The sequence below is a fragment of the Phyllobates terribilis genome, unplaced genomic scaffold (genome assembly GCF_046119375.1).
Source record: "Phyllobates terribilis strain yellow unplaced genomic scaffold, ASM4611937v1 Scaffold_36__1_contigs__length_13169755, whole genome shotgun sequence".
Classification (NCBI taxonomy): domain Eukaryota; kingdom Metazoa; phylum Chordata; class Amphibia; order Anura; family Dendrobatidae; genus Phyllobates; species Phyllobates terribilis.
This window is the reverse complement of record NW_027362796.1, coordinates 3188403-3214790: the sequence shown is the minus strand read 5'-3', so window position 1 is coordinate 3214790 and position 26388 is coordinate 3188403. Positions and strand designations below refer to the sequence as shown.

The following is a 26388-nucleotide window of genomic DNA, read 5'->3' as shown; positions in this document are numbered from 1 at the left end:
TGCCTAGTACGGGGCAGAGACGCCGATGCTACAGTACCCCCCCCCCTTTAGGCCCCCTCTTTTTTTGGCCAGAAAGAAATTTTTCAAGGAAAAGCGGGGCGTTGATGTTCTCCCTGGGTTCCCAAGTTCTCTCCTCAGGACCAAACCCCTTCCAATCTACCAGAAAAAAGGTTTTTCCTCTTACCCTCTTGGAGGCCAGAATACTCTCTACCTCAAAGACATCATCAGCGGAAACCGGAGCAGGAGGGGCACCTGGATTTTTGGAAAAAGAGTTAAAGACAACGGGTTTGAGGAGAGATACGTGGAAGGAGTTGGGGATCCGTAGGGTGGCCGGGAGTTTTAATTTGTAGGCCACAGGGTTAATTTGCCTGAGGACTTCGAAGGGACCGATGAATCGAGGGCCCAACTTGAAGGAGGGTACTTTGAGCCGCACATGTTTAGACGAGAGCCAAACCTTGTCTCCCGGACAGAATTGAGGCGGATTCAGACGTCTCTTATCAGAATATCTCTTCATCCGCTCAGAGGACAGAAGAAGAGCGGACCTGGTACTCTCCCAAATAGTAGAAAATTCGCTGACAAGAGACTCCGCAGCAGGGTTGTCCACAGAAACGGAGACAGGAAGTGGAATCCGGGGATGTTGGCCACTGACTATAAAGAACGGGGATTTGGAAGAGGATTCGCTCTCATGGTTGTTGCAAGAGAACTCGGCCCATGGTAGGAGATCCACCCAATCCGAGTGGTGAGCATCAACGAAGTGCCGGAGGTAACTGGTCAGGATCTGATTGATCCGCTCCACTTGACCATTGGACTGTGGGTGATAAGCGGAGGAGAAGTCCAGGGTAATGTCTAGCAGCTTACATGTGGCTCTCCAGAAGCGTGAGGTGAACTGAACCCCACGATCCGACACGATGTGGAGGGGCAGGCCATGGAGACGGAAGATGTGGCGGATAAAGTCTTTAGCCAGCTCGGGTGCAGATGGGAGACCAGGCAGGGGAATGAAGTGGGCCATCTTAGAAAAGCGGTCAGCGACAACCCAAATGACAGTACAACCGGCAGAAATAGGAAGATCGGTGATAAAGTCCATAGCGATGTGTTGCCAATGAGCAGCAGGTACGGGAAGGGGCAGGAGATGGCCGGCTGGTAGATGTCTGGGAACTTTGTTACGAGCACAGGATGAGCAGGCCGCGACGAAGTCTACCACGTCCTTACGCAGGGTAGGCCACCAGTAATGCCGGGTAATGAGTTGGAAGGTCTTCTTTTGGCCAGCATGGCCAGCTAGTTTAGAAGAATGTCCCCAGCGAAGAACCCTCTCCCGATCTGGTACAGCTACAAACGTCTTACCGGGTGGGAGACGAGTCAGATCCAAGGGAGCCACATTCATCACTTTGGAGGAGTCGATGATGTGCGTAGGCTCCTCCTCCTGATCGGAGGACAGGAAGGACCGGGACAAGGCATCAGCTTTGACATTCTTGTCCGCCGGACGGAAATGAAGAATGAAGTCGAAGCGGGCAAAAAACAACGACCACCGGGCCTGGCGAGGATTGAGTCTCTGGGCATTTTGGAGATATGCCAGGTTTTTGTGATCCGTGTAGATAATTACTAGGTAGAGAGCCCCTTCAAGCAGATAGCGCCACTCCCCCAGTGCCAATTTGATGGCTAGCAATTCACAGTCTCCAATGGAGTAGTTGCGCTCAGACGAGGAGAAGATCTTGGAGAAGAAACCGCAGGTTACCATTCTCCCGGTAGAAGATTTTTGGGTGAGCACCGCTCCGGAGGAGGAGGAGGAGGCATCAACCTCCAGGTAGAATTGTTTATTACAGTCCGGACGGTGCAGGACGGGAGCAGAGGCGAAGGCTTTCTTTAAGGAAAGGAAGGCCTCCTCGGCTTCAGGCGACCATGTCCTGGGGTTAGCCCCCTTACGGGTAAGTGCAGATATGGGAGCAGTCCGAGACGAGAAGTGTGGGATGAAAAGACGATAGTAATTAGCGAAGCCCAGGAATCGCTGTATCGCCTTCAAACCTTCAGGACGAGGCCATTTTAGAACGGAAGAGAGCTTCTCGGGATCCATTTGCAGGCCTGTCTGGGAGATGACATAGCCCAAGAACGGTAGGGAGGTCTGATCGAAGAGGCACTTCTCGTATTTGGCATAGAGGTGGTTCTGTCGAAGCCTAAGCAGGACCTGGCGAACATCCCTTCGGTGTGTGGGGAGATCCGGAGAGAAGACCAAGATATCGTCCAGGTATACCACTACGCAGGAGTACAGGAGGTCACGGAAGATGTCGTTGACTAGTTCCTGAAAGACAGCGGGAGCATTACAAAGACCGAAGGGCATCACAAGGTACTCATAGTGACCGTCCCGGGTAGTGAATGCCGTCTTCCACTCGTCTCCATGACGGATATGGACCAGGTTATATGCTCCTCGTAGATCCAGCTTGGAGAAGATCCTGGCGCCCTTGAGACGGTCAAACAATTCGGAGATGAGCGGCAGGGGGTATTTGTTTTTTACTGTGATGAGATTGAGTCCTCTGTAGTCAATACAGGGACGTAGCGAGCCGTCTTTCTTTTTGACAAAGAAGAATCCGGCTCCAGCCGGGGAGATAGATTTTCGGATAAATCCCCTAGCCAGATTATCTTCAATGTACTCAGACATGGCCCGGGTCTCGGCTGCAGACAACGGGTAGATACGCCCACAGGGAGGAGTGGTGCCAGGTACCAGGTCGATCGGGCAGTCGTATGGCCTATGGGGTGGCAACGTCTCTGCTTCCTTCTTACCGAAGACGTCCGCATAGGGCCAGTAAGGAGCCGGGAGACCAGGTAAATTGGCAGGAGTAGGCTGAGGATGAAGTGGGCGGACCGGGACCAGGCAGGTCCTATGGCAGTCTGGGCCCCATCGGAGTACTTCACCGGATCGCCAGTTCAATACGGGTTCGTGTGTCTGGAGCCAAGGTAGACCTAGCAACAGGGAGTGAGAAAGTCCGGACAGCACATGGAATGAGATCTCCTCAGAGTGCAGCATTCCCACCTGCAGGGTTATGGGTTCAGTGACGAGCAGGATGGTCTCCGAGAGAAGTCTTCCATCCACGGAGGCGATTGACAATGGTTCAGCCAGGGACTTGGTGGGAATATGGTATCTCTCTACCAGAGACTGGGAGATGAGGTTTCCAGCAGCTCCGGAATCCAGGTGGGCGAGTTCAAAGTGACGGTTCTCTCCCCAAGCAATAGAGACCGGTAAAGTCAGAGACGGAGAGGGCTTACTTTTGTCTAGGACGACCTCTCCGAGCGGTCCTAGACACTGGCGTTTCCCGGCTTTTCTGGGCAGGAACAGATGAAGTGCTCCATACTGCCACAATAGAAACAGCTTCCCTCAGCTCGGCGAGATTCTTGGCGAGATCTGACCATCTTGGTCTGGTCGATCTGCATAGGTTCAGGCGAGAGCGCCCGCGGAGTGACTGGTTGAGAGGCAGGTCTCAGGGAAGTAGGAGCAGAGCAAGAAAAGTCTTTCTCCCAGGTAGTCTCTTTGGCACGCTCTTGGAACCGGATGCCAATCCGGGTAGCTAGTGACACGAGGTCATTCAGAGTGGAAGGAATGTCCCGACCAGCTAACTCGTCCTTAATTTGACCGGAAAGATCCTCCCAGAAGACGGACACCAGAGCCTCATTTTCCCAGGAAAGCTCAGAAGCGAGGGTGCGGAACCATATGGCATATTGGGCCACGGTGAGACTCCCTTGGCGGAGACGTAGCAGGGAGGAGGCAGAAGAGGTTTTCCGTCCAGGTTCATCGAAGACTTTCCGGAAAGCAGCGAGGAAAGACGGCAGGTCGGACACCAGGGGATCCCCTCTCTCCCACAGGGGATTTAGCCATGCCAGTGCCTCCCCAGTGAGATGGGACATGATGAAGGCCACCTTGGCCCGGTCGGAGATGAACTGGTATGCCAATAGCTCAAAGTGCAGGGTGCACTGGTTTATGAAACCCCGAACTAAGGTGAGTTCGCCGGCAAAGCGTGGAGGTGCCAGAAGCCGAGGTCCATAGTCGGGTACCATGAGGGGACTGGATTGCGGTACCGCAGGAATGGGCACGGCTGGACCAGAGGTAGACAAAGACGAGTCACACAATGCGCCTAGACGAGAGTTAACGGACCGTAGATAGGACAGTACCAGCTCCTGCTGAGTTTTCAGACGTAAGACTTCCTGGTGCAGATCGGAGATCTGGGGACCACCGGGTTCCATGGCCCGAGCAAACTGTAACGGGTCTGGGAGGTGGAACCTCTGAGCAACTATACAAGGGGGCAGTCCTTGTAAGGAAGCGGGTGGCTCCCAGGGAAGACGGGCAGGTAGTCACAGCAGGTGACCGGGACAGTCTCTGGGTGAACGGGCAGGAGGTCACGGCAAGTGACCGGGGCAGTCTCTGGGCAAGCGGGCAGGTACGACCTGTGACGACTGAGCCTCCAGGTAGGCTAGCAGGCAGATGGCAGATGAGTGCCCCCAGGTGAGCAGGCGAGAGTCTCTGGACTGGCAGGTGGTCACAGCACGTGACGGCAGAGCCTCCAGGTAGGCTAACAGGCGGATAACAGATGAGCGCTCCCAGGTGAGCAGGCGAGAGTCACTGGACAGGCAGGTGGTCACAGCACGTGACGGCAGAGCCTCCAGGTAGGCTAGCAAGCAGGTAGCAGGAGGACGCTCCCAGGTGAGCGGGCAAGCTGGTCCATAGACAGACTGACAGGTGTTGGAAGGCAGACCGTCGGACCTCAGGCTAGCAAGCAGGTAAGCGGATAACAGGCTGGAATCAGACAGCAAACTGGCAGGTAACTGGCAACGGGACCTGAGGGCTGAAGCAGAGTAGTGAACAGTGCAACAACATTGCTCGGGCACCTCCATTTTGGAGGAGGTGCCTTATATATGGTGAAGTCCTCCGGCCATTGGCCGGGGACTCCTTAGGATGGCGCGCGCGGCCCCTTTAAGAGGGGGGAGCGCGCGCGCGCCCTAAGCACCGTGGCCGGGAAGGAGCGCGTGCCGGAAGCAGCGGGGAGAGAAGCACTGGAGGACGCCGCGCCAGGAGCGGGGAGGTGAGAGGAACGACGTCTCTGCCTAGTACGGGGCAGAGACGCCGATGCTACAAACAGTGGCTATTTGCCCGCTTTGACGACCATTTTAATGCCCAGAGTCCATTTGGGCCAGGCTGGAGTGGCCTGATTTTGATGTGGGCCATCACTATGTATGAAATACTAGTATGAGATCAGTGGCCCAAAGTCATTTAACTAATGAAAAACACCAGTTACTTATTCAAATCTGCGAAAAGTGGCAAATTGCCAGCTCTGATGCCCATTTCGATGCCCAGAACCCATTTGGGCCAGGCTGGAAGGAACTGAATTTGATGTGGGCCATCACTATGTATGTAGTGATGGTGTGAGATTAGTGGCCCAAAGTCATTTAACCCCTAAAAACACCAGTTACTTATTGAAATCTGTGAAAAGAGGCTATATGCCCGTTTTGATGGCCATTTTGATGCCCAGAACCCATTTGGGCCAGGCTGGAGTGACCTGAATTTGATGTGGGCCATCACTATGTATGTAATGTTGATGTGAGATCAGTGGCCCAAAGTCATTTAACCCTTTCAGTAACGCCCTTCAGTGCCCACTTTGATGCCCATTTTTGTGCCAGTTTTATGACATTTGTAGCTGCTTTTAAGCGTTTTCACATCAGGGCACCTCGCTGCAATATATTTTTTCATTTATTTATCTATTTTTTGCAATTAAACCTGTAAAAAACAGCAAAAATGAAATTGCCGAATAAGAAACCAACTTCAGCCCCGAATAAGAAACCAACTTCAGCCCCGAATAAGAAACCAACTTCAGCATCGTCTCCTGACCCCACACATAAACTTCACCTCACCCAGCACCATGACAACCAGCACAGCAGAGTCCTGCATCCACTGAGGCCCCTGATCATGTGACCCCTGACTCCTCCCCTCCTGTGACCTCATCACAGGTCCTGTGCGCACAGAGCAGCCATATATGTGGTGGCGGCTCTGCAGGTGGAGGTATGTGGAGACCCCATTACTGCGGCAGGGGACATTAAACCCTTCAGCATGGAGACTCCTTTGGGGTCTTCTGTTCCCCCTTTATAATAATCATAAGGTTTTTGTTCTGTTTCCTGGAATAGATACATACGACCCAACTATGGAGACAGGAAGGGAGGAAACGTATTGTTCTCATAGTACAGGACCCCTTTACTGGCCCCACGTAGTGTAATGCCCCCATTATGCCCCTTATGCAGTATGTATGATGCCCCCACACAGTGTAATGCCCCCATTATGCCCCTTATACAGGATGTGTAATGCCCCCATTATGCCCCTTATGCAGGATGTATGATGCCCCCCACACAGTGTAATGCCCCCATTATGCCCCTTATGCAGTATGTATGATGCCCCCACGCAGTGTAATGCCCCCATTATGCCCCTTATACAGGATGTGTAATGCCCCCATTTTGCCCCTTATGCAAGATGTATGATGCCCCCCACACAGTGTAATGGCCCCATTATGCCCCTTATGCAGTATGTATGATGCCCCCACAGTTTAATGCCCCCGTTATGCCCCTTATGCAGGATGTATGATGCCCCACACAGTGTAAAGTCCCCATTATGTCCCTTATGCAGTATGTATGATGCCCCCCACAGTATAATGTTCCCCCAGTACCGCCTGAGGTCCTGCAGTTGGAATAATCCCTCTGGAGTTGGTATTCCCTCTGCCTGCTCCCCTACATGTAGACTCTCGAGCATGTATACATGCATGTAGGGGAGCACGCCTTACTAGATATCGAGGCTTTGTACAGTAATATACCACATGAGGATGGTATCAGAGGAGTAAGACATTTCTTGAAATTGAGATCAATAGAGTGTAGCAGACATAATGACTTCATGGAGGATCTTCTAAAATTCACTCTTACTCATAACTTCTTTCTTTTTGACAGTAAGTACTTCCACCAGCTTAGGGGTACTGCGTTGGGGAGCCCCTGTGCCCCCTTATATGCTAACTTATCCCTGGACTGGTGGGAGGAATCCTCAATATTCAGGGATGATCATAAGTGATGTGATCCATATATTGGGGTATGCAAAAAGAAAAAGGAAAGGGCTCATGTGTAGACTCACAGGGCTATTTATATAAATTAAAAAGTGCCAGTGCACTCACCTGTGATGGTTGTGTACGTCTACACAGCCAAGATTAAGCGTGTGATTAATGAGGCTCCGGGTCACCTCTCTCTATTTGTAGTACCGTCCTATCGGTATTTGCATCGCAACTCCGTGCTCCTCGGATGGTCACACGATCCTGCCGGACCAGATGCCACGTCACCGCAGGTCCTCAGTTGTTTATCCCGGTGGCTGGATAACCGCAGGTCCTCAAACATCCAAATATGCCGGGCTGCTCCTGCCGCTTTGGCTCCATATGGAGATATTTCTTATGTAAATAATGGTGCAGCGGTCTCAGGGAGCGCCAAAGGAATACTGGACAATTTAATAGATGATAACTGACCTTTATTCTTCCTCCAATACCACTGCCACAACGTGTTTCGACGGTCTAAGCCGTCTTAATCAGGTGGGGGTATGGTACAAATATATTGACTACATTTTTATCACCTGGTCAGGGACGAGTGAACAATCTTTTTCATTTGTCGGGGAACTCAACATCAATAGAGTGGGCCTTAGATTTACATCTGAATTTAATTATAATAATAATTTTTATTTTTATAGTGCCAACATACTCCACAGCACTTTACAATTTTAGGGGGGACTTATACAGACAATACAGACTTTACAGAATAAGCATAACTCAGATATTAAAAGGAGTGAGGGCCCTGCTCGCAAGCTTACAGCCTATAAGGAAATAGGGGAGACACAAAAGGTAAAATGTACATATATTGTATAATACTGCCTTAATATACTAAATAGGGTAAGTACATAACACTACATGAACTGATAGCCAGCCAGTATGTGTACAGTACAGACAGAGGCTATTCAGTGCATGGATGGTATGGGCATGATTTTGAAGAAAATTTTAATATGGGCCAAACTGAGACAGTTAGATAAGTGTGTTGAGGTGATAGGTCAGTCTAAAGAAATGGGTTTTATGGCACGCTTAAAACTGTGGGTATTGAGAATTAATCGAATTGTCCTGGGTAGTAGATTCCAAAGAATTGGTGCAGCATGCAAGAAATCTTGGAGACGGGAGTGAGAGGTTCGGATTACGGAGGATTTTAGTTCTAAGTCATTAGCAGAATGGAGGGCACGGGTGGTAGACTGAGACGAGGGAGGAGATGTAGGGCGGTGCTGAATCGTGGATAGCTTTGTGGGTAAGAGCAATAAGTTTATATTGAACTCTGTATTGGATGGGCAATCAGTGCAATGACTGGCACAGGAAGACACATCGTTGTGTCGGTTGGTGAGGAATATGACCCTGACTGCTGCGTTCAGGACGGATTGGAGAGGGGAAAGTTTAGAAAGAGGGAGATCGATAAGTAAAGAGTTGCAATAGTCCAGACTACAATGAATAAGAACTACAGTAAGAGTTTTTACCGAGTCAAAGGTAAGAAAACTTCTGATTCTAGAGATGTTTCTGAGGTGTAGATGACACGAGCGAGCGAGTGATTTCATGTGAGAAGTGAAGGAAAGATCTGAATCAAGTATGACTCGAAGACAGCGGGCATGTTGCTCGCGAGTAATGATGGAGTCACAAACGGAGATGGCAATATCGGGCATAGGTAGGTTAGTGGAGGGTGGAAATACGAGTAGTTTAGATTTTGACAGATTCAATTTTAGACAGAGGGAGGACATAGTGTTAGAGACAGAGGAAAGACAATCACTGGTATTTTGTAATAATGCAGGGGTGATGTCCGGAGAAGAGGTGTATAATTGGGTGTCATCAGCATAGAGATGGTACTGAAAACCGAATCTGCTGATTGTTTGTCCAATAGGAGCTGTGTATAAGGAGAAAAGAAGGGCCTCTAGGACTGATCCTTGAGGAACCCCGACAGTAAGGGGAAGGGGTGAAGAAGAGAAGCCAACAAAAGACACAGTTAAGGAGCGGTCAGGGGGGTAGATCCACAATGTCGAAAGCTGCAGAGAGATCCAGGAGAATCAGCAGGGAGTAGCGACCATCAGATTTGGCTGTTAGTAGATCATTAGAGATTTTAGTGAGTGCAGTTTCAGTATAATGTAAAGAGCGGAAACCAGATTGTAAAGGGTCAAGAAGGGAGTTATCTGAGAGATGGCGGATTAGACAGGAGTGAACCAGTCGTTCCAGGAGTTTAGAGGTAAAGGGAAGATTGGAAACAGGTCTGTAGTTAGCAGCACAGTTCTGGTCAAGGGATGGTTTTTTAAGTAATGGATGTATGCTGGAGTGTTTAACCCCTTTATGACCCAGGGCGTATTAGTACGTATCTGTGCCCTGGGCCTTATAGGCCTGATACGTATTAATACGCCCTGGCGATTTCGCCCGCACACAAGCGGTACGGGCGAGATCGCCGCCGGGTGTCAGCTGATTGTTACAGCTGACACCCAGTGCTACTGTATGTGCAGGGAGCGGTCCTGCACCGCTCCTGGCACATTAACCCCCGAAATGCAGCGATCTAAATCAATCGCAGCATTCCGGTGGCAAGAGGAGGTAAGCGCGATACTTACCTTCTCTGCCGGCGTCCAGCGGCTTGAGTCCGGTCCTGGATGTTGCCATGGTAACCCGATGTCATCAAGACAACATCTGGGACACCAAGAGGCAAGAAGTTGCTTTGGTCATGCACAGTGCACGACCAAAGTAACTTCACCCTGTTCAGCGCTGACAGGCTGCGTGGCATATGGAGCTGCTGCTTTCTATGCCATGCAGCCAATCAGGCTGCAAAAAGTGAAAGTCCCATAAGTGAGATAATGTGAATAAGTAATAAAAATGTCAGAAAGTGGAAAAAAAAAAAATTGTAAAAATATATATATAAAAAAATGAAAAATAATAATAAAAAATATATATATATATATTGTACCCATAAATAAATAATCTTATGAAAAAAAAACAAAAAACAATAAAAGTACACATATTTGGTATCGCCGCATCCGGAACTCCCTGACTTATAAAACTGTCCTGCTAGTTAACCCCTTTAGTGAACACGATATAAAAAAATAAATAAAAAACGAAACATAAAACGATGCTTTATCATCATACCGCCAAACAAAAAATGGAATAAAACGCGATCAAAAAGACAAATGTAAATAAAAATGGCATCGCTGAAAACGTCATCTTGTCCCGCAAAAAACAAGCCGCCATACAGCTCCAACAACCGAAAAATAAAAAAGTTATAGTTCTCAGAATAAAGAGATGCAAAAACAATTATTTTTTCTATAAAATAGTTTTTATTGTGTAATATAAAAAAAATATATAAATGTAGTACCGCTGTAACGTACTGACCCAAAGAATAAAGCTACCTTATCAGTTTTACTACACGCAGAACGGCATAAAAAACCCTCAAAAAAACAATTCCTGAATTGTTGGTTTTTGTTCATTCTGCCTTCTAAAAATCAGAATAGAAAGCGATCAAAAAATGTCACGTGCCCAAAAATGGTACCAATAAAAACGTCAACTTGTCCCACAAAAAACAAGCCATCACATGACTGTCGGACAAAATATGGAAAAATTATAGCTCTCAAAATATGGCGATGTAAAAACTAGTCTGCAAAAAAATCCGTCTTTTAGTGTGTGACAGCTGTCAGTCATAAAAACCCGATATGAATCTGGCATCACTGTAATTGCACCGACCTGAAGAATAAAGTCGTCTAATCACTTATACCGCACGAGGAACGGCGTAAAAAATAAACTTTAAGGTTAGGGTTGTGCTAGGGTTAGGGTTGGGGTTGGGCTAGGGTTAGGGTTGGGCTAGGGTTAGGCTAGAGTTAGGGTTGGGCTAAGGTTAGGGTTGGGGTTGGGATTTTTTCAGAAGTAGAGAAAAAAAATTACGATATGGTGACTAATGTTGAACGCAAGTGCTCGCTACTTGAGTTTGCATCGGGTGCTTGGGTATGCACTGAGTAAAGCGGGTGCTCAAGTGACATGCTCGAGTATCCGCCCCAAATGTTTTGCAGCTGTTATACAGCCAAAAAAACCTTGCGGGGATTGCCTGCCATGCACCAGCGATCCCCGCATGGTTTTTTTTGGGTGTCTAATAACCGTGAAGCATGCGGGGCGGGGACAAGAACATGTCACTCGAGCACCCGTGATACATGGTGCATATCTGAGCACCCGATGCAAACTCAAATAGCGAGCACTTGCACTCAAGACTAATGACAACTTATTGAATATGATGACCTAATGTTATCAAATTCTGTGTCGTTCCTCTGGGTTCAAAATGTTCACTATACCCCTTGATAAAATCCTTGAGGTGTGTAGTTTCCAAAATGGGGTCACTTGTGGGGGGGTTTCCACTACGTAGGCACATCAGGGGCTCTCCAAACGCGACATGGCATCCGCTCTCGATTCCAGCCAATTTTGTGTTCAAAAAGTCACACAGTGCTCCTTCCCTTCTGAACTCTGCCGTGTGCCCAAACACTGTATTTTCTCCACATATGGGGTATTGGCGTACTCAGGAAAAATTGCACAACAGTTTTTGGGATCCATTTTCCCCTCTTACCCTTGTGAAAAAGAAAAATTGGGGCTAAAGCATAATTTTTGTGGTAAAAGTTTTATTTTTTTATTTTCACGGTTCCATGTTATAAACTTCTGTAAAACACTTGGGGGTTCAGGGTGCTCACCACACATCTAGATAAGTTCCCTGAGGGGTCTAGTTTCCAAAATGGTGTCACTTGTGGGGGGTTTCCACTGTTTAGGCACATCAGGAGCTCTCCCAACACAACATAGCGTCCGCTAATTATTCAAGCAAATTTTACATTCAAAAAGTCAAATAGCGCTCCTCTCCTTCTGAATCCTGCCGCGTGCCCAAACAGTGGTTTTCTCGCACATATGGGGTATCGGCTTACTCAGGAGAAATTGCACAACAAATTGCATAGTGCAATTTCTCCTGTTACCCTTATGAAAATGCAAAATTGGGAGCTGAAAAACATTTTTGCTGAAAAAATGTGAACATTTTATTTTTACGGTTCAATGTTATAAACTTCTGTGAAGCACCTGGGTGTTCAAGTTGATCACCACACATCTAGATAGGTTCCCTAAGGGGTCTAGTTTCTAAAATGAGTTCACTTGTGGGGGGTTTCCACTGTTTAGGCACATCAGGGGCTCTCCAAACTTAACATGGCGTCCGCTAATTATTCAAGCAAATTTTACATTCAAAAAGTCAAATGGCGCTCCTTCTCTTCCGAGCCCTGCTGTGCGCTCAAACAGTGTTTTTTCCTCACATATGGGGTATCTGCGTACTCAGGGTAAATTGCACAACAAATTTTGGGGTCCATTTTTTCCTGTTACCCCTGCGAAAACAAAAAAAATTGTGTCTAAAGTAACATTTTTGTGAAAAAAGTTAAATGTTAATTTTTTTCTTCCACATTCCAAAAATTCCTGTGAAGAACCTGAAGGGTTAATAAACTACTTGAATGTGGCTTTGAGCACCATGAGGGGTGCAGTTTTTAGAATGGTGTCACTCTTGGGTATTTTCTGTCATAAAGGCCCTTCAAAGTCACTTCAAATGTGGTGGTCCCTAAAAAAATGGTTTTGTAAATTTTGTTGGAAAAATGAGAAATCGCTGGTCAACTTTTAACCCTTATAACTTCCTAACAAAAAAAAAATTTGGTTCCAAAATTGCGCTGATGTAAAGTAGACATGTGGGAAATTTTAGTTATTAACTATTTTGTGTAACATATCTCTCTGATTTAAGGGCATAAAAATTAAAATTTTGAAAATTAGTTAGGTGAGTGGTGGCAGCTTGAGAAAGGGACTGAAGGAGATGTGAAGGAATAGGGTCACTGGTGCAGGTGGTAGAGCGAGAGGAAGCAAGGAGCCTTGTCACTTCTTCTTCCGTGACTGGTTTGAAGTCAGAAAATAAGCAAGATACAATGTGGGAGGGAGGAGCATGCATATCATTTGGGGATTGAGAAAAAAATTTCCTGTCGGATATGGTCAATTTTTTCTTTGAAATAATTGGCGAGATCTTCAGTGCTGAGGTCGGTGGTTGGGGCCTGTGCGGATTGATTAAGGAGAGAGTGAAAAGTGTCAAACAGGTGTTTAGGATTATTGGACCATGAGATGATGAGGTTGTTAAAGTAGGTTTGTTGGGAGAGGTGAAGGGCGGAGTTATAGGTTTTAAGCATAAATTTATAATGGAGGAAATCTTCGGCCAGACAAGATTTTGTCCACAGCCGTTCGGCACACCTGGAGCACCACTGGAAAAAATGTGTTTGCAGCGTGTTCCAGGGTTGTCGCCGTCTGTGCCGAGTTGTTCTCTGTGTAGGAGGTGCGCCTTCATCCAGGGCGCATTGCAATGTTTCGTTATAATGTTTCAGTGCAGAGTCAGGGCATGAGAGGGAGGAGATTGGGGCCAATGATCATTGCAACGTTTTCATAAATTTCTGGATGTTAATGGCATGTATATTTCTATAAGTGTGGAAAGTGGGGGTGTCTTGCGCAGGGTGACAGTTCTTGACAGAGAATGAGAGAAGGTTGTGATCAGAGAGCGGAAGAGGAGAGTTAGTAATGTCATGTATTGAACAGAGCCGGGCGAAGATCAGGTCAAAGAGTATTTCCATCTTCATGTGTAGGAGAATTAGTAAGCTGTGAAAGGCCGAAGGAGGAAGTTAGCGATAAAAGATGAGCGGCAGATGAGGAGAGGGAATCGCCAATTAGGATGGTAAAGTCTCCCATGATGAGGGTGGGGATGTCATAGGATAGAAAGTTTGGAAGCCAAGTGGCAAAGTGATCCACAAACTGACGGGAGGGGCCCGGAGGGCAATACACAACCGCCACTGGCAGGGAGAAGGGCCGGTAGAGTCTGACTGTGTGGACCTCAAAAGAAGGGAAGAAAAGTGAGGGTACTGGGGGGATAACCTGAAAAGTACATTTTGTTTAAAGGAGCAGACCAACACCAATTATTACCAGTTGCCTTTCCTGTATGTACTGATCAAGAAGGATTGTAATGGGACCATAGGGACACTCATCTACCATAAACCTTCAAGCACTAATAAACTATTGAAGTGGGATAACCACCACCCCCATCCCCACAAAAAGAGGAAAACCCAGGGACCAAATATTACGGTTGAGAAGGTACTGCTCGAATGTCACAGATTTTAATATACAGGCAATAGACCTGAACACCAGATTAAGGGATGAAGGGTACTCGTGGTACATTTTGGATTCCGCATCATCGTTTGCAGAAAAATGGTCTTATCCATCAGCTTATCTTTTTCTCATTCAGATCTCTAAAATACCGGATCCTCTCAGTGAAAGTCGTCTATATAAGAACATTTTCCTGATTTATCCAGGAAAATGATGGACAAGATGGTGGAGAGGATATTACACCTCACCCTAGAGATCCTCTTCCGGCTTACTGGAGAGGTGAGAGATTCTGATGGCTTCACATTACATCATTCTTATCTATGGGAATAATGGATGGACAGAACTGGAGAGGTGAGGACTCTGGAAATGTCTGTAATGAGATTTATTAATGTGTCTCTCCATAACCAGGATTACACAGTAGTGAAGAAGACCTCTAGTGAGCGCTGTCAGGACCCTGTGTCTGAGGAATGGGGAAGACCCCTGAGCCCAATCACGAGGCCTCCACCTCACCACCTGATACATGAGGACATCAATGACCAGAAGATCCTAGAACTCATCTACAAGATGATTGAGCTGCTGACTGGAGAGGTGACACTGCTGGGAATCATGGGACATTATACAGTAATGCTATGAAGTGATTGGGGGAAATGATGGTATCATTGGATGTGTCAGGTTCCTATAAGGTGTCAGGATGTCGCTGTCTATTTCTCCATGGGGGAGTGGGAGTATTTAGAAGGACACAAAGATCTGTACAAGGACGTCATGATGGAGGTTCCCCAGCCCCTCACATCACCAGGTAATAGACAGAACTAAATACACACAGCCTATAATTATCTGTATGTAAAGAATGAATTCAGTCCCTTATGTGTTTCCTCCAGATCTATCCAGTAAGAGGACAACACCAGAGAGATGTCCCCTTCCTCTTCTTCCACAGGACTGTAAACAAGAAGATCCCAATGTTCCTCAGGATCATCAGGTAGATGGATAGAAGGTGTCATGAGATCCCCCCTATGATGTGTAGACGGCTGTGAAGGTCTTGTGCTCAGTCTTGTTTTATCCACCAGTATTATATGTTTTATATTTGTGTAATGAGAACGGTGGAGATGGCAGGATTAGAGCTGATCATAGATGTGATTTCTCCATCTGTCTGTGACTGTTACAATATTTGTTTCAGGGTGAAGATCTGACCCATATTAACCCCTTAAGGACCAGAGCATTTTCTGTTTTTGCTTTTTCGTTTTTTGCTCCCCTTGTTCCCAGAGCCATAGCGTTTTTATTTTTTGGTCAATATGGCCATGTGAGGGCTTATTTTTTGCGGGACGAGTTGTACTTTTCAACGCCGTTACTAGTTTTACCATATCATGTACGGGAAAATGGGAAAAAAATTCCAAGTGCGGTAAAATTGCAAAAAAAGTGCAATACCACAGTTGTTTTTTATTTATTTTTTTTTACCACGTTCACTGAATGCTAAAACTGACCTGCCCTTCTTATTCTACAGGTCATTATGAGTTCATAGACACCAAAGATGTATAGGTTCTTTTATATTTAAGTGGTGAAAAAAAATTCCAAAATTTGGTAAAAAAAAAAAATAGCGCCATATTCTAAGACCTGTAGCGTCTCCATTTTTCGGGATCTGGGGCTGGGTGAGGGCTTATTTTTTGCGCGCCGGGCTGATGTTTTTATTGATAACATTTTGGGGTAGATCCGATGTTTTGATCGCCCGTTATTGCATTTTATTGCAATGTTGCGGCGACCAAAAAAACGTAATTCTGGCATTTCAAATTTTTTTCTCGTTACGCCGTTTACCGATCGGATTAATTCTTTTCTTATATTGATAGATCGGGCGATTCTGAACCCGGCGATACCAAATATGTCTATGTAGGTTTTTTTTTAATATTTTATTTTGAATGGGGCGAAAGGGGGGTGATTTAAACTTTTATATTTTTTAAATTTTTTTTATATTTTTAAAAACTTTTTTTTTTTTTCACTTTTTGCTTGCTTCAATAGTCTCCATAGGAGACTAGAAGCAGCAACTATCCGATCGCCTCTGCTACATACAGGGATCAAGAAATCCCCTGCATATAGCAGAATTGGTCCTGTGTTATGAGCGCCGACCACTAGGTGGCGCTCATAGCGACCAGCTCATGACAACCACAGACGTCTGCTGCAGACCCTGGGTTGTCATGCCCACCCATCGGTGACCCGCGATCACGTGACGGGGTCGCCGATGGGCGGGGCTTAGGACGAACTTCCCGGAAGCGCGCGTTAATCTCCGACAGCGGCATTTGACAGCGGCATTTAACATGTTAACCCCTTAAGCCCCGAGGGTGGTTTGCACGTTAATGACCAGGCCAATTTTTACAATTCTGACCACTGTCACTTTATGAGGTAATTACTCTGCAACGCTTCAACGGATCCCCCAGATTCTGAGATTGTTTTTTCGTGACATATTGTACTTCATGATTGTGGAAAAATTTCTTCGATATCACTTGCGTTTATTTGTGAAAAAAATGGAAATTTGGCGAAAATTTTGAAAATTTTGCAATTTTCAAAATTTGAATTTTTAAGCCCTGAAATCAGAGCGATATGTCACACAAAAGAGTTAATAAATAACATTTCCCACATGTCTACTTTACATCAGCACAATTTTGGAACCAAAATTTTTTTTGTTAGGGAGCTATAAGGGTTAAAAGTTGACCAGCGATTTCTCATTTTTCCAACAAAATTTACAAAACCATTTTTTTAGGGACCACATCACATTTGAAGTCACTTTGAGAGGTCTTTATGACAGAAAATACCAAAAAGTGATGCCATTCTAAAAACTACACCCCTCAAGGTGCTCAAAACCACATTCAAGAACTTTATTAACCCTTCAGGTGCTTCACAGGAATTTTTTGAATGTGGAAGAAAAAAATGAACATTTAACTTTTTTCACAAAAACGTTACTTTAGACCCAATTTTTTTTATTTTCACAGGGGTAACAAGAAAAAATGGACCCCAAAATTTGTTGTGCAATTTCCCCTGGGCACGCAGATACCCAATATTTGGGGGAAAAACACTGGGCGCACGGCAGGGCTCGGAAGGGAAGGAGCGCCATTTGACTTTTGATTGTAAAATTTGCTTGAATAATTAGCGGACGCCATGTTGTGTTTGGAGAGCCCATGTGTGCCCAAACTTTGGAGCTCCCCCACAAGTGACCCCATTTTGGAAACTAGACCCCCCAAGGCACCTTTCTAGATGCATAGTGAGCACTTGAAACGCCCAGGTGCTTCACAATTTGATTCGTAAAAATGTAAAAATGAAAAAGTGAAAAAAAAAACACTTTTTCATTTTTATGAATCAATTTGTGAAGCACCTGGGGTTCCAAGTGCTCACTATGCATCTAGATAGGTGCCTTGGGGGGTCTAGTTTCCAAAATGGGGTCACTTGTGGGAGAGCTCCAATGTTTGGGCACACAGGGACTCTCCAAATGCAACATGATATCCGCTAGCAAATTGAATGGAAAATCGGCTCAAATTGTTAGCGGACACCACATTGCGTTTGGAGAGCCCCTCTGTGCCCAAACTTTGGAGCTCCGCCACAAGTGACCCCATTTTGGAAACTAGACCCCCCAAGGCACCTTTCTAGATGCATAGTGAGCACTTGGAACCCCCAGGTGCTTCACAAATTGATTCGTAAAAATGAAAAAGTGAAAAAAAAACACTTTTTCATTTTTATGAATCAATTTGTAAAGCACCTGGGGTTCCAAGTGCTCACTATGAATCTAGATAGGTGCCTTGGGGGGTCTAGTTTCCAAAATGGGGTCACTTGTGGGGGAGCTCCAAAGTTTGGGCACACAGGGGCTCGCCAAACGCAACATGGTGTCCGCTAACAATTTGAGCCGACAATTTGTTAGCGGATATCATGTTGCATTTGGAGAGTCCTTGTGTGCCCAAACATTGGAGCTCCCCCACAAGTGACCCCATTTTGGAAACTAGACCCCCCAAGGCACCTATCTAGATTCATAGTGAGCACTTGGAACCCCAGGTGCTTCACAAATTGATTCATAAAAATGAAAAAGTGTTTTTTTTTTCACTTTTTCATTTTTACGAATCAATTTGTGAAGCACCTGGGGGTTCCAAGTGCTCACTATGCATCTAGATAGGTGCCTTGGGGGGTCTAGTTTCCAAAATGGGGTCACTTGTGGGGGAGCTCCAATTTTTGGGCACACAGGGACTCTCCAAATGCAACATGATATCCGCTAACAAATTGAATGGAAAATCGGCTCAAATTGTTAGCGGACACCACGTTGCATTTGGAGAGCCCCTCTGTGCCCAAACTTTGGAGCTCCCCCACAAGTGACCCCATTTTGGAAACTAGACCCCCCAAGGCACCTTTCTAGATGCATAGTGAGCACTTGGAACCCCCAGGTGCTTCACAAATTGATTCGTAAAAATGAAAAAGTGAAAAAAAAAACACTTTTTCATTTTTATGAATCAATTTGTGAAGCACCTGGGGTCCAAGTGCTCACTATGAATCTAGATAGGTGCCTTGGGGGATCTAGTTTCCAAAATGGGGTCACTTGTGGGGGAGCTCCAAAGTTTGGGCACACAGGGGCTCGCCAAACGCAACATGGTGTCCGCTGACAATTTGTTAGCGGATATCATGTTGCATTTGTAGAGTCCCTGTGTGCCCAAACATTGGAGCTCCCCCACAAGTGACCCCATTTTGGAAACTAGACCCCCCAAGGCACCTATCTAGATTCATAGTGAGCACTTGGAACCCCAGGTGCTTCACAAATTGATTCATAAAAATGAAAAAGTGTTTTTTTTTTTCACTTTTTCATTTTTACAAATCAATTTGTGAAGCACCTGGGGGTTCCAAGTGCTCACTATGCATCTAGATAGGTGCCTTGGGGGGTCTAGTTTCCAAAATGGGGTCACTTGTGGGGGAGCTCCAATGTTTGGGCACACAGGGGCTCTCCAAACGCAACATGGCATCCGCTAACAATTTGAGCCGATTTTCCATTCAATTTGTTAGCGGACACCATGTCGCGTTTGGAGAGCCCGTGATGTGCCTAAAAAGTGGAGCTCCCCCACAAGTGTCCCCATTTTGGAAACTATACCCCTCAAGGATTTTATTAAGGTGTATAGTGAACATTTTGAACCCAGAGGTACGGCACAGAATTTGTTTACACTAGGTGATCATATTGAATAAGTTGTCATTATTCTTGAGCGCAAGTGCTCACTACTTGAGTTTGCATCGGGTACTCAGGTATGCACCATGTACAGCGTGTGCTCGAGTGACATGCTCGAGTCCCTGCTCCGCATGTTTCACGGTTATTAGACACCCAAAAAAAAACATGCGGGGATCGCTCATGCATGGCAGGCAATCCCCGTAAAGTTTTTTGGCCGCGAAGCATATGGGGCAGAGACTCGAGCATGTCACTAAAATACCCACGATACTCAATGCATACCAGAGCACCCGATGCAAACTCAAGTAGCGAGCACTTGCTCTTAACACTAGTCGCCATATCGTCATCTTTTTTCCTTACTTTTGAAAAAAATCCCAACCCCAGCCCTAACCCTAGCACAACCCTAACCATAGCGCAACCCTAGCCCTAGCACAACCCTAGCCCTAGCACAACCCTAGCCCCAGCACAACCCTAGCCCCAAACCCAGCCCTAGCCCAATCCTAACCCAAGAGTTTATTTTTGGCGCCGTTCCTTGTGCGGTATAAGTGATTAGACGACTTTATTCTTCGGGTCGGTGTGATTACAGCAATGCCAGAATCATATGGGGTTTTTATGACTGACAGCTGTCACACACTAAAAGACGCATTTTTTGTAAAATCTAGTTTTTGCATCGCCATATTTTGAGAGCTATAATTTTTCCAGATTTTGGCAGACAGTCATGTGACGGCTCGTTTTTCGCGGGATGACTTGACGTTGTTATTGGTACCATTTTCAGGCACGTGACATTTTTTGATCGCTTTCTATTCCGATTTTTGGGAGGCAGAATAAACAAAAACCAACAATTCAGGAATTGTTTTTTTTTTTTTTTTTATTCTGTTCTTCTTGTGGTAAAATTGATAAGGCAGCCTTATTCTTCGGGTCAGTACGTTTACAGCGGTACCACATTTGTATAATTTTTCTATGTTTTGGCGCTTATACACAATAAAAGCTATTTTATAGAAAAAAATATTTTTTAGCATCGCTTTATTCTGAGAGCTATAACTTTTTTATTTTCGGCTGATGGAGCTGTATGGCGGCTTGTTTTTTGCGGGATGAGATGACGTTTTCAGCGGTACCATTTTTATTTATATGCGTCTTTTTGATCGCGTGTTATTCCACTTTTTGTTTGGCGGTATGGTGATAAAGCATTGTTTTTTGCTTCGTTTTTTTTTATTTTTTTTTACCGTGTTCACTGAAGGGGTTAACTAGTGGGACAGTTTTATAGGTCAGGTTGTTCCGGACGCGGCGATACCAAATATGTGTACTTTTATTGTTTTTTTTTTTTTTTATAATAATATTTATTGATGGGTACATTATATTTTTATTTTTGGTGGATTATTTTTTTTATTTTTTTTTTATATTTTTGCAAATGTTTTTTTTTTTTTTCCCAATTTCACACACTTTATACACTTTATTACTTTGTCCCACTCTGGGACTTTCACTTTTTTTTTCTGATCGCCTGCATGGCATAGGGACGGAGCACCATCCCTATGCCATGTAGGCTGTCAGCGGTGCACAGTGTGAAGATTGCTTGGAGATGCACTGCGCATGTCCAAGCAATCTTCCTGCTCTCTGGTGACCCGGATGTTGTCATGACGACATCGGGTCGTCATGGCAACACCCGGGAAGCCTTTGCAGACTGCGCTGGAAGCCGGAAGAGGAGGTGAGTATCGCCGATCACCTCCCCTTGCCCCCACAATGCCGCGATCGATTTCGATCGCAGCATAGCGGGGGTTAATGTGCTGGGAGCGGTGCAGGACCGCTCCCTGCACATAGTACCGGGTGTCAGCTGTGACAATCAGCTGACACCCGGCGGCGATCGCTTCCGCACAGCCTGTGTGCGCGCGCGATCGCCATGATGTACTAATACGGGTCTGGGTCTTAAGTCCCAGGGCACAGACGCATATTAGTACGTCAGATGTTGTTAAGGGGTTAACAGCCGCGGGTGGATCGCGATTCCACCCGCGGCTGTTGTGGGCACATGTCAGCTGTAAGAATCAGCTGACATGTGCTCGGTTCAGTGCGGGCTCAGTGCAGCAGCCCTCACTGAACGGGGGGATGCAATTTGTGCGTACTAATACAGCATGGGTTGCAAAGGGGTTAATACTACAGAGACATATGTGAGGGGTGATGAGCGGTGTAAAGAGGAGATTCCTACATATGACTACCCAGGTGAGTAGTGACCACTAAATGCAGAGAAGTCACAGATTCTTCTCAGTCACCGACTGTGGCTGCTTTATCAGTGGTATAGTCTGGCCGTATCACAATCGTGTGATCACCATTTTACCGCTAGACCACAACATTCTCCTCCGTCCGAAAATGTTCAATTTACTTTGGGAAATTGTGAAAGCCCTTTTCTATAGAACTTACAACCTGGAGGATCCACCTACCCCCTGGGATTAGGAGACGTTACCTGCCCAGATCTGTAAACTACAAAGCCAAATGACAGCGTACGTAGAATGTACTGACAAATTAGAAAATCACTTGTTTTTTTTTTGGTCAGATAAATTTTTATTCATTCAAAGATAGAATAACAAAATACATCTTCAATACAATAATTTCCCATTTTCTTATTATCGAAAAGAACCCCTCACCCACCCCCCCTCCCCTTTTACGGACTACAACAAACCTTTATCATTATATAAAATATTTTCCAATGTCTTATAATCATTACAATGTAATTTAGAATGTAATTTAATCATCGGATTCTTTCCTGCAAAAGCATTAACATTAACACACCTTCCATGGTGCCCATAAATTGTCACTGAGTTTGGCGTTTTTCCTTTTTAAATAAATTTTTTCCTCCATCCGTACCACATAATCCACCTGCCTTATGTAATCCTGTCTAGAGGGAGGTTCCATTCGCATCCAATATCTAGCTATTACTTTCCTAGCTGCATATAAGAGTCTGGCAATTGCCAATTTTGCGACCTCATTCCCCACAAGTTCCTCTACATATCCCAGCAAGCAAACCACTGGATGTCTAGGAATTATACAGTGATAACACCCTTCAATTAGGCCAACTACTTCAGACCAATAGCTTGCAAGCTTTGGGCAGCTCCACATAACATGTAGTATATCAGCAGTTTCTGACCCACATCTCGGGTATTCCGAATTCTCCCGTACCCCTATCCTGAACAAAAAATCGGGTGATCTATATGCTCTATGTACAAGAAGTAGTTGGGACATTCTGGCAGGTTCATTTAGAGACAACCTAGGGATATATTCCAAAATGGATTCCCACCTGTCATCTTCAATGGCACCAACATAAGCTTCCCACCTTTCCCTCGCCAAAACAGGGTATTTCAATAGAAAGGTGTGAAGCAGATCAGCATACACCTTAGATATGACGCCCGCTGTACATCCCCCCCATACAAATATAGTCAATAACAATATCTTTTTGAACAGACAGGTTCCTAATTTTCTTTTGCTTAATAAACGCATGCTTAACCTGTGTATACTGATAGCTGTGTCTGTCTAATAAATGAAATTTCAGCATCTCTAAGGTTTTGATGTTTTGATTATCCATCAGTTGGTAAATGTATTGTATATCCCTTGCCACCCATCCTCTCAGCTCTCCTATTTTATAAAATTCACCTAAGTTTTCGTTATCCCAAATAGGAGTATACATAGACATTCCCACTATGCCTCTAATCCTCTTCACCCTCGTCCACAGTTTATGGACTAGGCCACAGGTCGGGTATGACCTGCCTTTCTTCCCAAAAAATCCCGACTCTAGGCCCACCACCAATGGACTTTTTTTAAGATGAGCTTCCAAAACCGCCAGAATAGTCCCTTTCACCGCCCTGAGCGCCCACCCTCTAGTATGTTGGGACTGTGCTGCCAAAAAGTATATCCATGGGTTTGGTAAGGCGAGACCCCCCTCTTCTTTCGGCCTCTGGAGAGTCTCCAGCTTAATTCTGGGTTTTCCTCCACTGCAAACCAGATCCCTAAATATTGAATTAATATGCTGGAACACCGACCGAGGGATCCACACAGGGGAGTTATGTAAAACATATAGCAATTTTGGCATCATCACCATTTTAAGAAGAATGGTGCGTCTCACCACCGAGAGGCGCATTTTGCTCCATGTAGATGCTTTATCTTTTAATTTCCCAATTATTGGGTATACATTCAACTGAAGGTACTCCTTTACTGGTAGTGTTATTGTAATTCCAAGATATGTAAACTCTCGTACTAATCTAAGTTGTGTACGTTCTACATGTTCAACATCTAAGCCATCCAAAGTATCTATTTCCATAATATGAGATTTATCCCAATTAATTTGTAACCCAGATAACAGACCAAATCTAGTGATGATAGCTATTGCACCATGTAATGATGCCTGAGGGTCCTGTAAGAATAATAAAATATCATCTGCGTACAGCGCTGTCTTCCCCTCAACCATTCCATACCGAAATCCCTTTACCACGTCTGTCTTATTACAGAAGCAAGCATGGCTCGGGGGGCTGTTTCTGGAGGCTGGGGTCTCAGTGGGACTCTATGAGCTCGCTCTACAACAAAGACCTTCGACAGTTTATCAGCTCCAAATTTTTCCAACAGCCAATTCTTAAAAAATTCTGTACGGTTTGATCCTTCTGCTTTTTCCGGGACCCCCACTATCCTGACATTATTATGTCTCGACCTGTTTTCCAAGTCGTCATTTTTAGCAATAACATCAGTTAACAGCTTGTCCTGCTTTTTTTGAGCAGCTTGCACAGATATTATGGTGTCCTCCGCCGTGCTCACTCTTTCCTCCACCTCTCCTGTGTGGACATCGGCTTTCTGCATGGCAGCTTTAATATTAGTAATTTCTGCTTGCACACCAGTAACCTGCTTTGACAGCTTAGTAAGCGTTTGTTTGCAATATGACACCACAGTGAACACATCTTTCAGGCTATGTGCCCACGATGCAGAAATGAAGCAGAAAATTTCTGCATCTCCCTGGCAGAAAAAACGCATGCGGATTGTACATGCGTTTTTCCTGCAGAATACATGCGGAATACATGCGGAATACATGCGGATTCACATGCGTACCACTCCCCCCACACCCTATATATATATATATATATATATATATATACAAATACACACACCTCCAACATAAGACGCAAAATTTTGGAGGGAAAAAGTGTGTCTTATAGTCCGAAAAATACGGTAAGTGGATTTCCAGACTTGATTCATAAACAACTAAGGGACTCAATGAGTAAATTTCCTATCCCTGTTTTGTATGAATACAGCCCCATTCTGGATTACATTTTTGGATTTTATACTCTAACCATTGCTACCCAGTTTCCTGTGAATGAGGTTCACATATTGTTGTACTTCATTGAGATATCTGAGCTTCTATATCAGAATTATTTCCACTTATACTATTAAGTAACTAGCAAGTGTGGTGATCCTTGTGTATCTCTAATTATGCAAAAGGGGTCAAATATGACCATTTAGGAATTTACTGTGGGCCACCATTCCATATTTTTTGTACTGATAAAGTAGATCTACATGCCTATTACATGATGGGAGGATGTGCAATACTTGTTTTTAGTCTCCCATGACGCTGATCTCAGAGAGAGGATTTTTCATTTGGTGGAATGCAATCCAATACCATATGCACTCCGGCATGGAACGTAGACATCTGGGCATGTGACAATGATCCTAGATGCGCTCCAGTGTGGAATGATAACTACGGGCATGCGCAGTCACAGGTACGAGTGGCGCGGCGGCAATCAGTTTATCTGGCGTTTCAGTGTAAAGCACGTCACTTCTGGACATGCACACTAGGGGATGGACATTATCGAACCTCTAGCTCATGAGAAGTAGCGTAGGTGCAGTACATTATTGTAGAAAGACTCCATTCTGTATATCCTGTGACAATTCACCTCTAGGAATGGGAATGGGTCTCCTAGTCTGGGAGGGGTTTTGGATGAATTGGGATATTTATACATGGGCACCTGGCTATTAGGCACACTATGCTGAACATCATGAATTATCATCCCTGTATCAAGCCTCCTGATGAACCTGTTGGGGAAATGCTTTGAGGTGGATTATTGAAACATTCTCTGAGTATCATACCCTTTCCTTTATAGATATTGTAGGGGGTTTACTCACTTGGATGCGACGGGAGGATAACATGAGGCATATTCCTTGAAAAGTATCATGTGGGTTTATTGCTTCATAAACCCAGAAGCCAAACAGAAAAGCAAATAGCCTTTAGATCAGGCAAACAAAGTAAATGTCCTTAGCAGGTCTCTGCTCAGTCAGGCCTGTGTGGCACACAAGCTGGGGTAGTGTCCAGTGTCCTGGTTTGGTCTGAAGACAAACATACACAGGAGGCCTTCTCCCTCCAAACACACAGACCATGTGCCAAACAACAGCCTTCATTTTATAGGCTGTTAACCACACCCAGAGGAGCGGTATGTGGGTAGCTGGACCTGCCCATTCTCTCCTAGCTACCCGTAACCCGGCTCCCAGGTGCACCAAACAATCCTCTTAGTGCTTATGTGCCCTAGAGAAACAATCCGGGTTACATCACAGAGACCAGCCATCTCTGTGACACATGCCTCCCATTGACTACGCAACCATTAGCCCCCTTACAATGCCTTGATACATATCTGGTTTTATGATTACCCCACGGCTGATTAAAGGGAATCTATCGCCCCCTGGGACTTATCTGACCTCTAATATTGGCATGCAGGTGATATAAATGTAAATCTATATATCTATGCCTCATATTAGAGGTCTGTTTGCTGTGAAATGGCTTTTTATTATTCAGTGAAGATTCCAATGCTTGCTGGCTGGGGGAAGGGAAGAAATCCCCACCTACTGTGTTAATTAAAATATTTCCCACCTCCCCTGCACGTCACAGTGCCCTGTGACGTGCAGTCACCATGTCCAGATCCCGCGACTGCGTGCTTTTTACGGTAGTGATGA

General features: G+C 45.4%; 1 protein-coding gene across 1 annotated transcript in view; it reads left to right on the top strand.

Moving 5' to 3' along the window:
• Positions 1-5968: 5968 nt before the first annotated feature.
• Positions 5969-26388, top strand: part of LOC141182893 (uncharacterized) — a 31840-nt gene continuing 11420 nt past the window's right edge. The window contains exons 1-5 of the mRNA XM_073661009.1: positions 5969-6037; positions 14386-14834; positions 14919-15042; positions 23080-23158; positions 23405-23549. Of these exons, the coding sequence (XP_073517110.1) occupies positions 14580-14834; positions 14919-15042; positions 23080-23158; positions 23405-23549 (603 nt within the window). The 5' untranslated portion in view covers positions 5969-6037; positions 14386-14579. The remainder of the gene's footprint in view (positions 6038-14385; positions 14835-14918; positions 15043-23079; positions 23159-23404; positions 23550-26388) is intronic.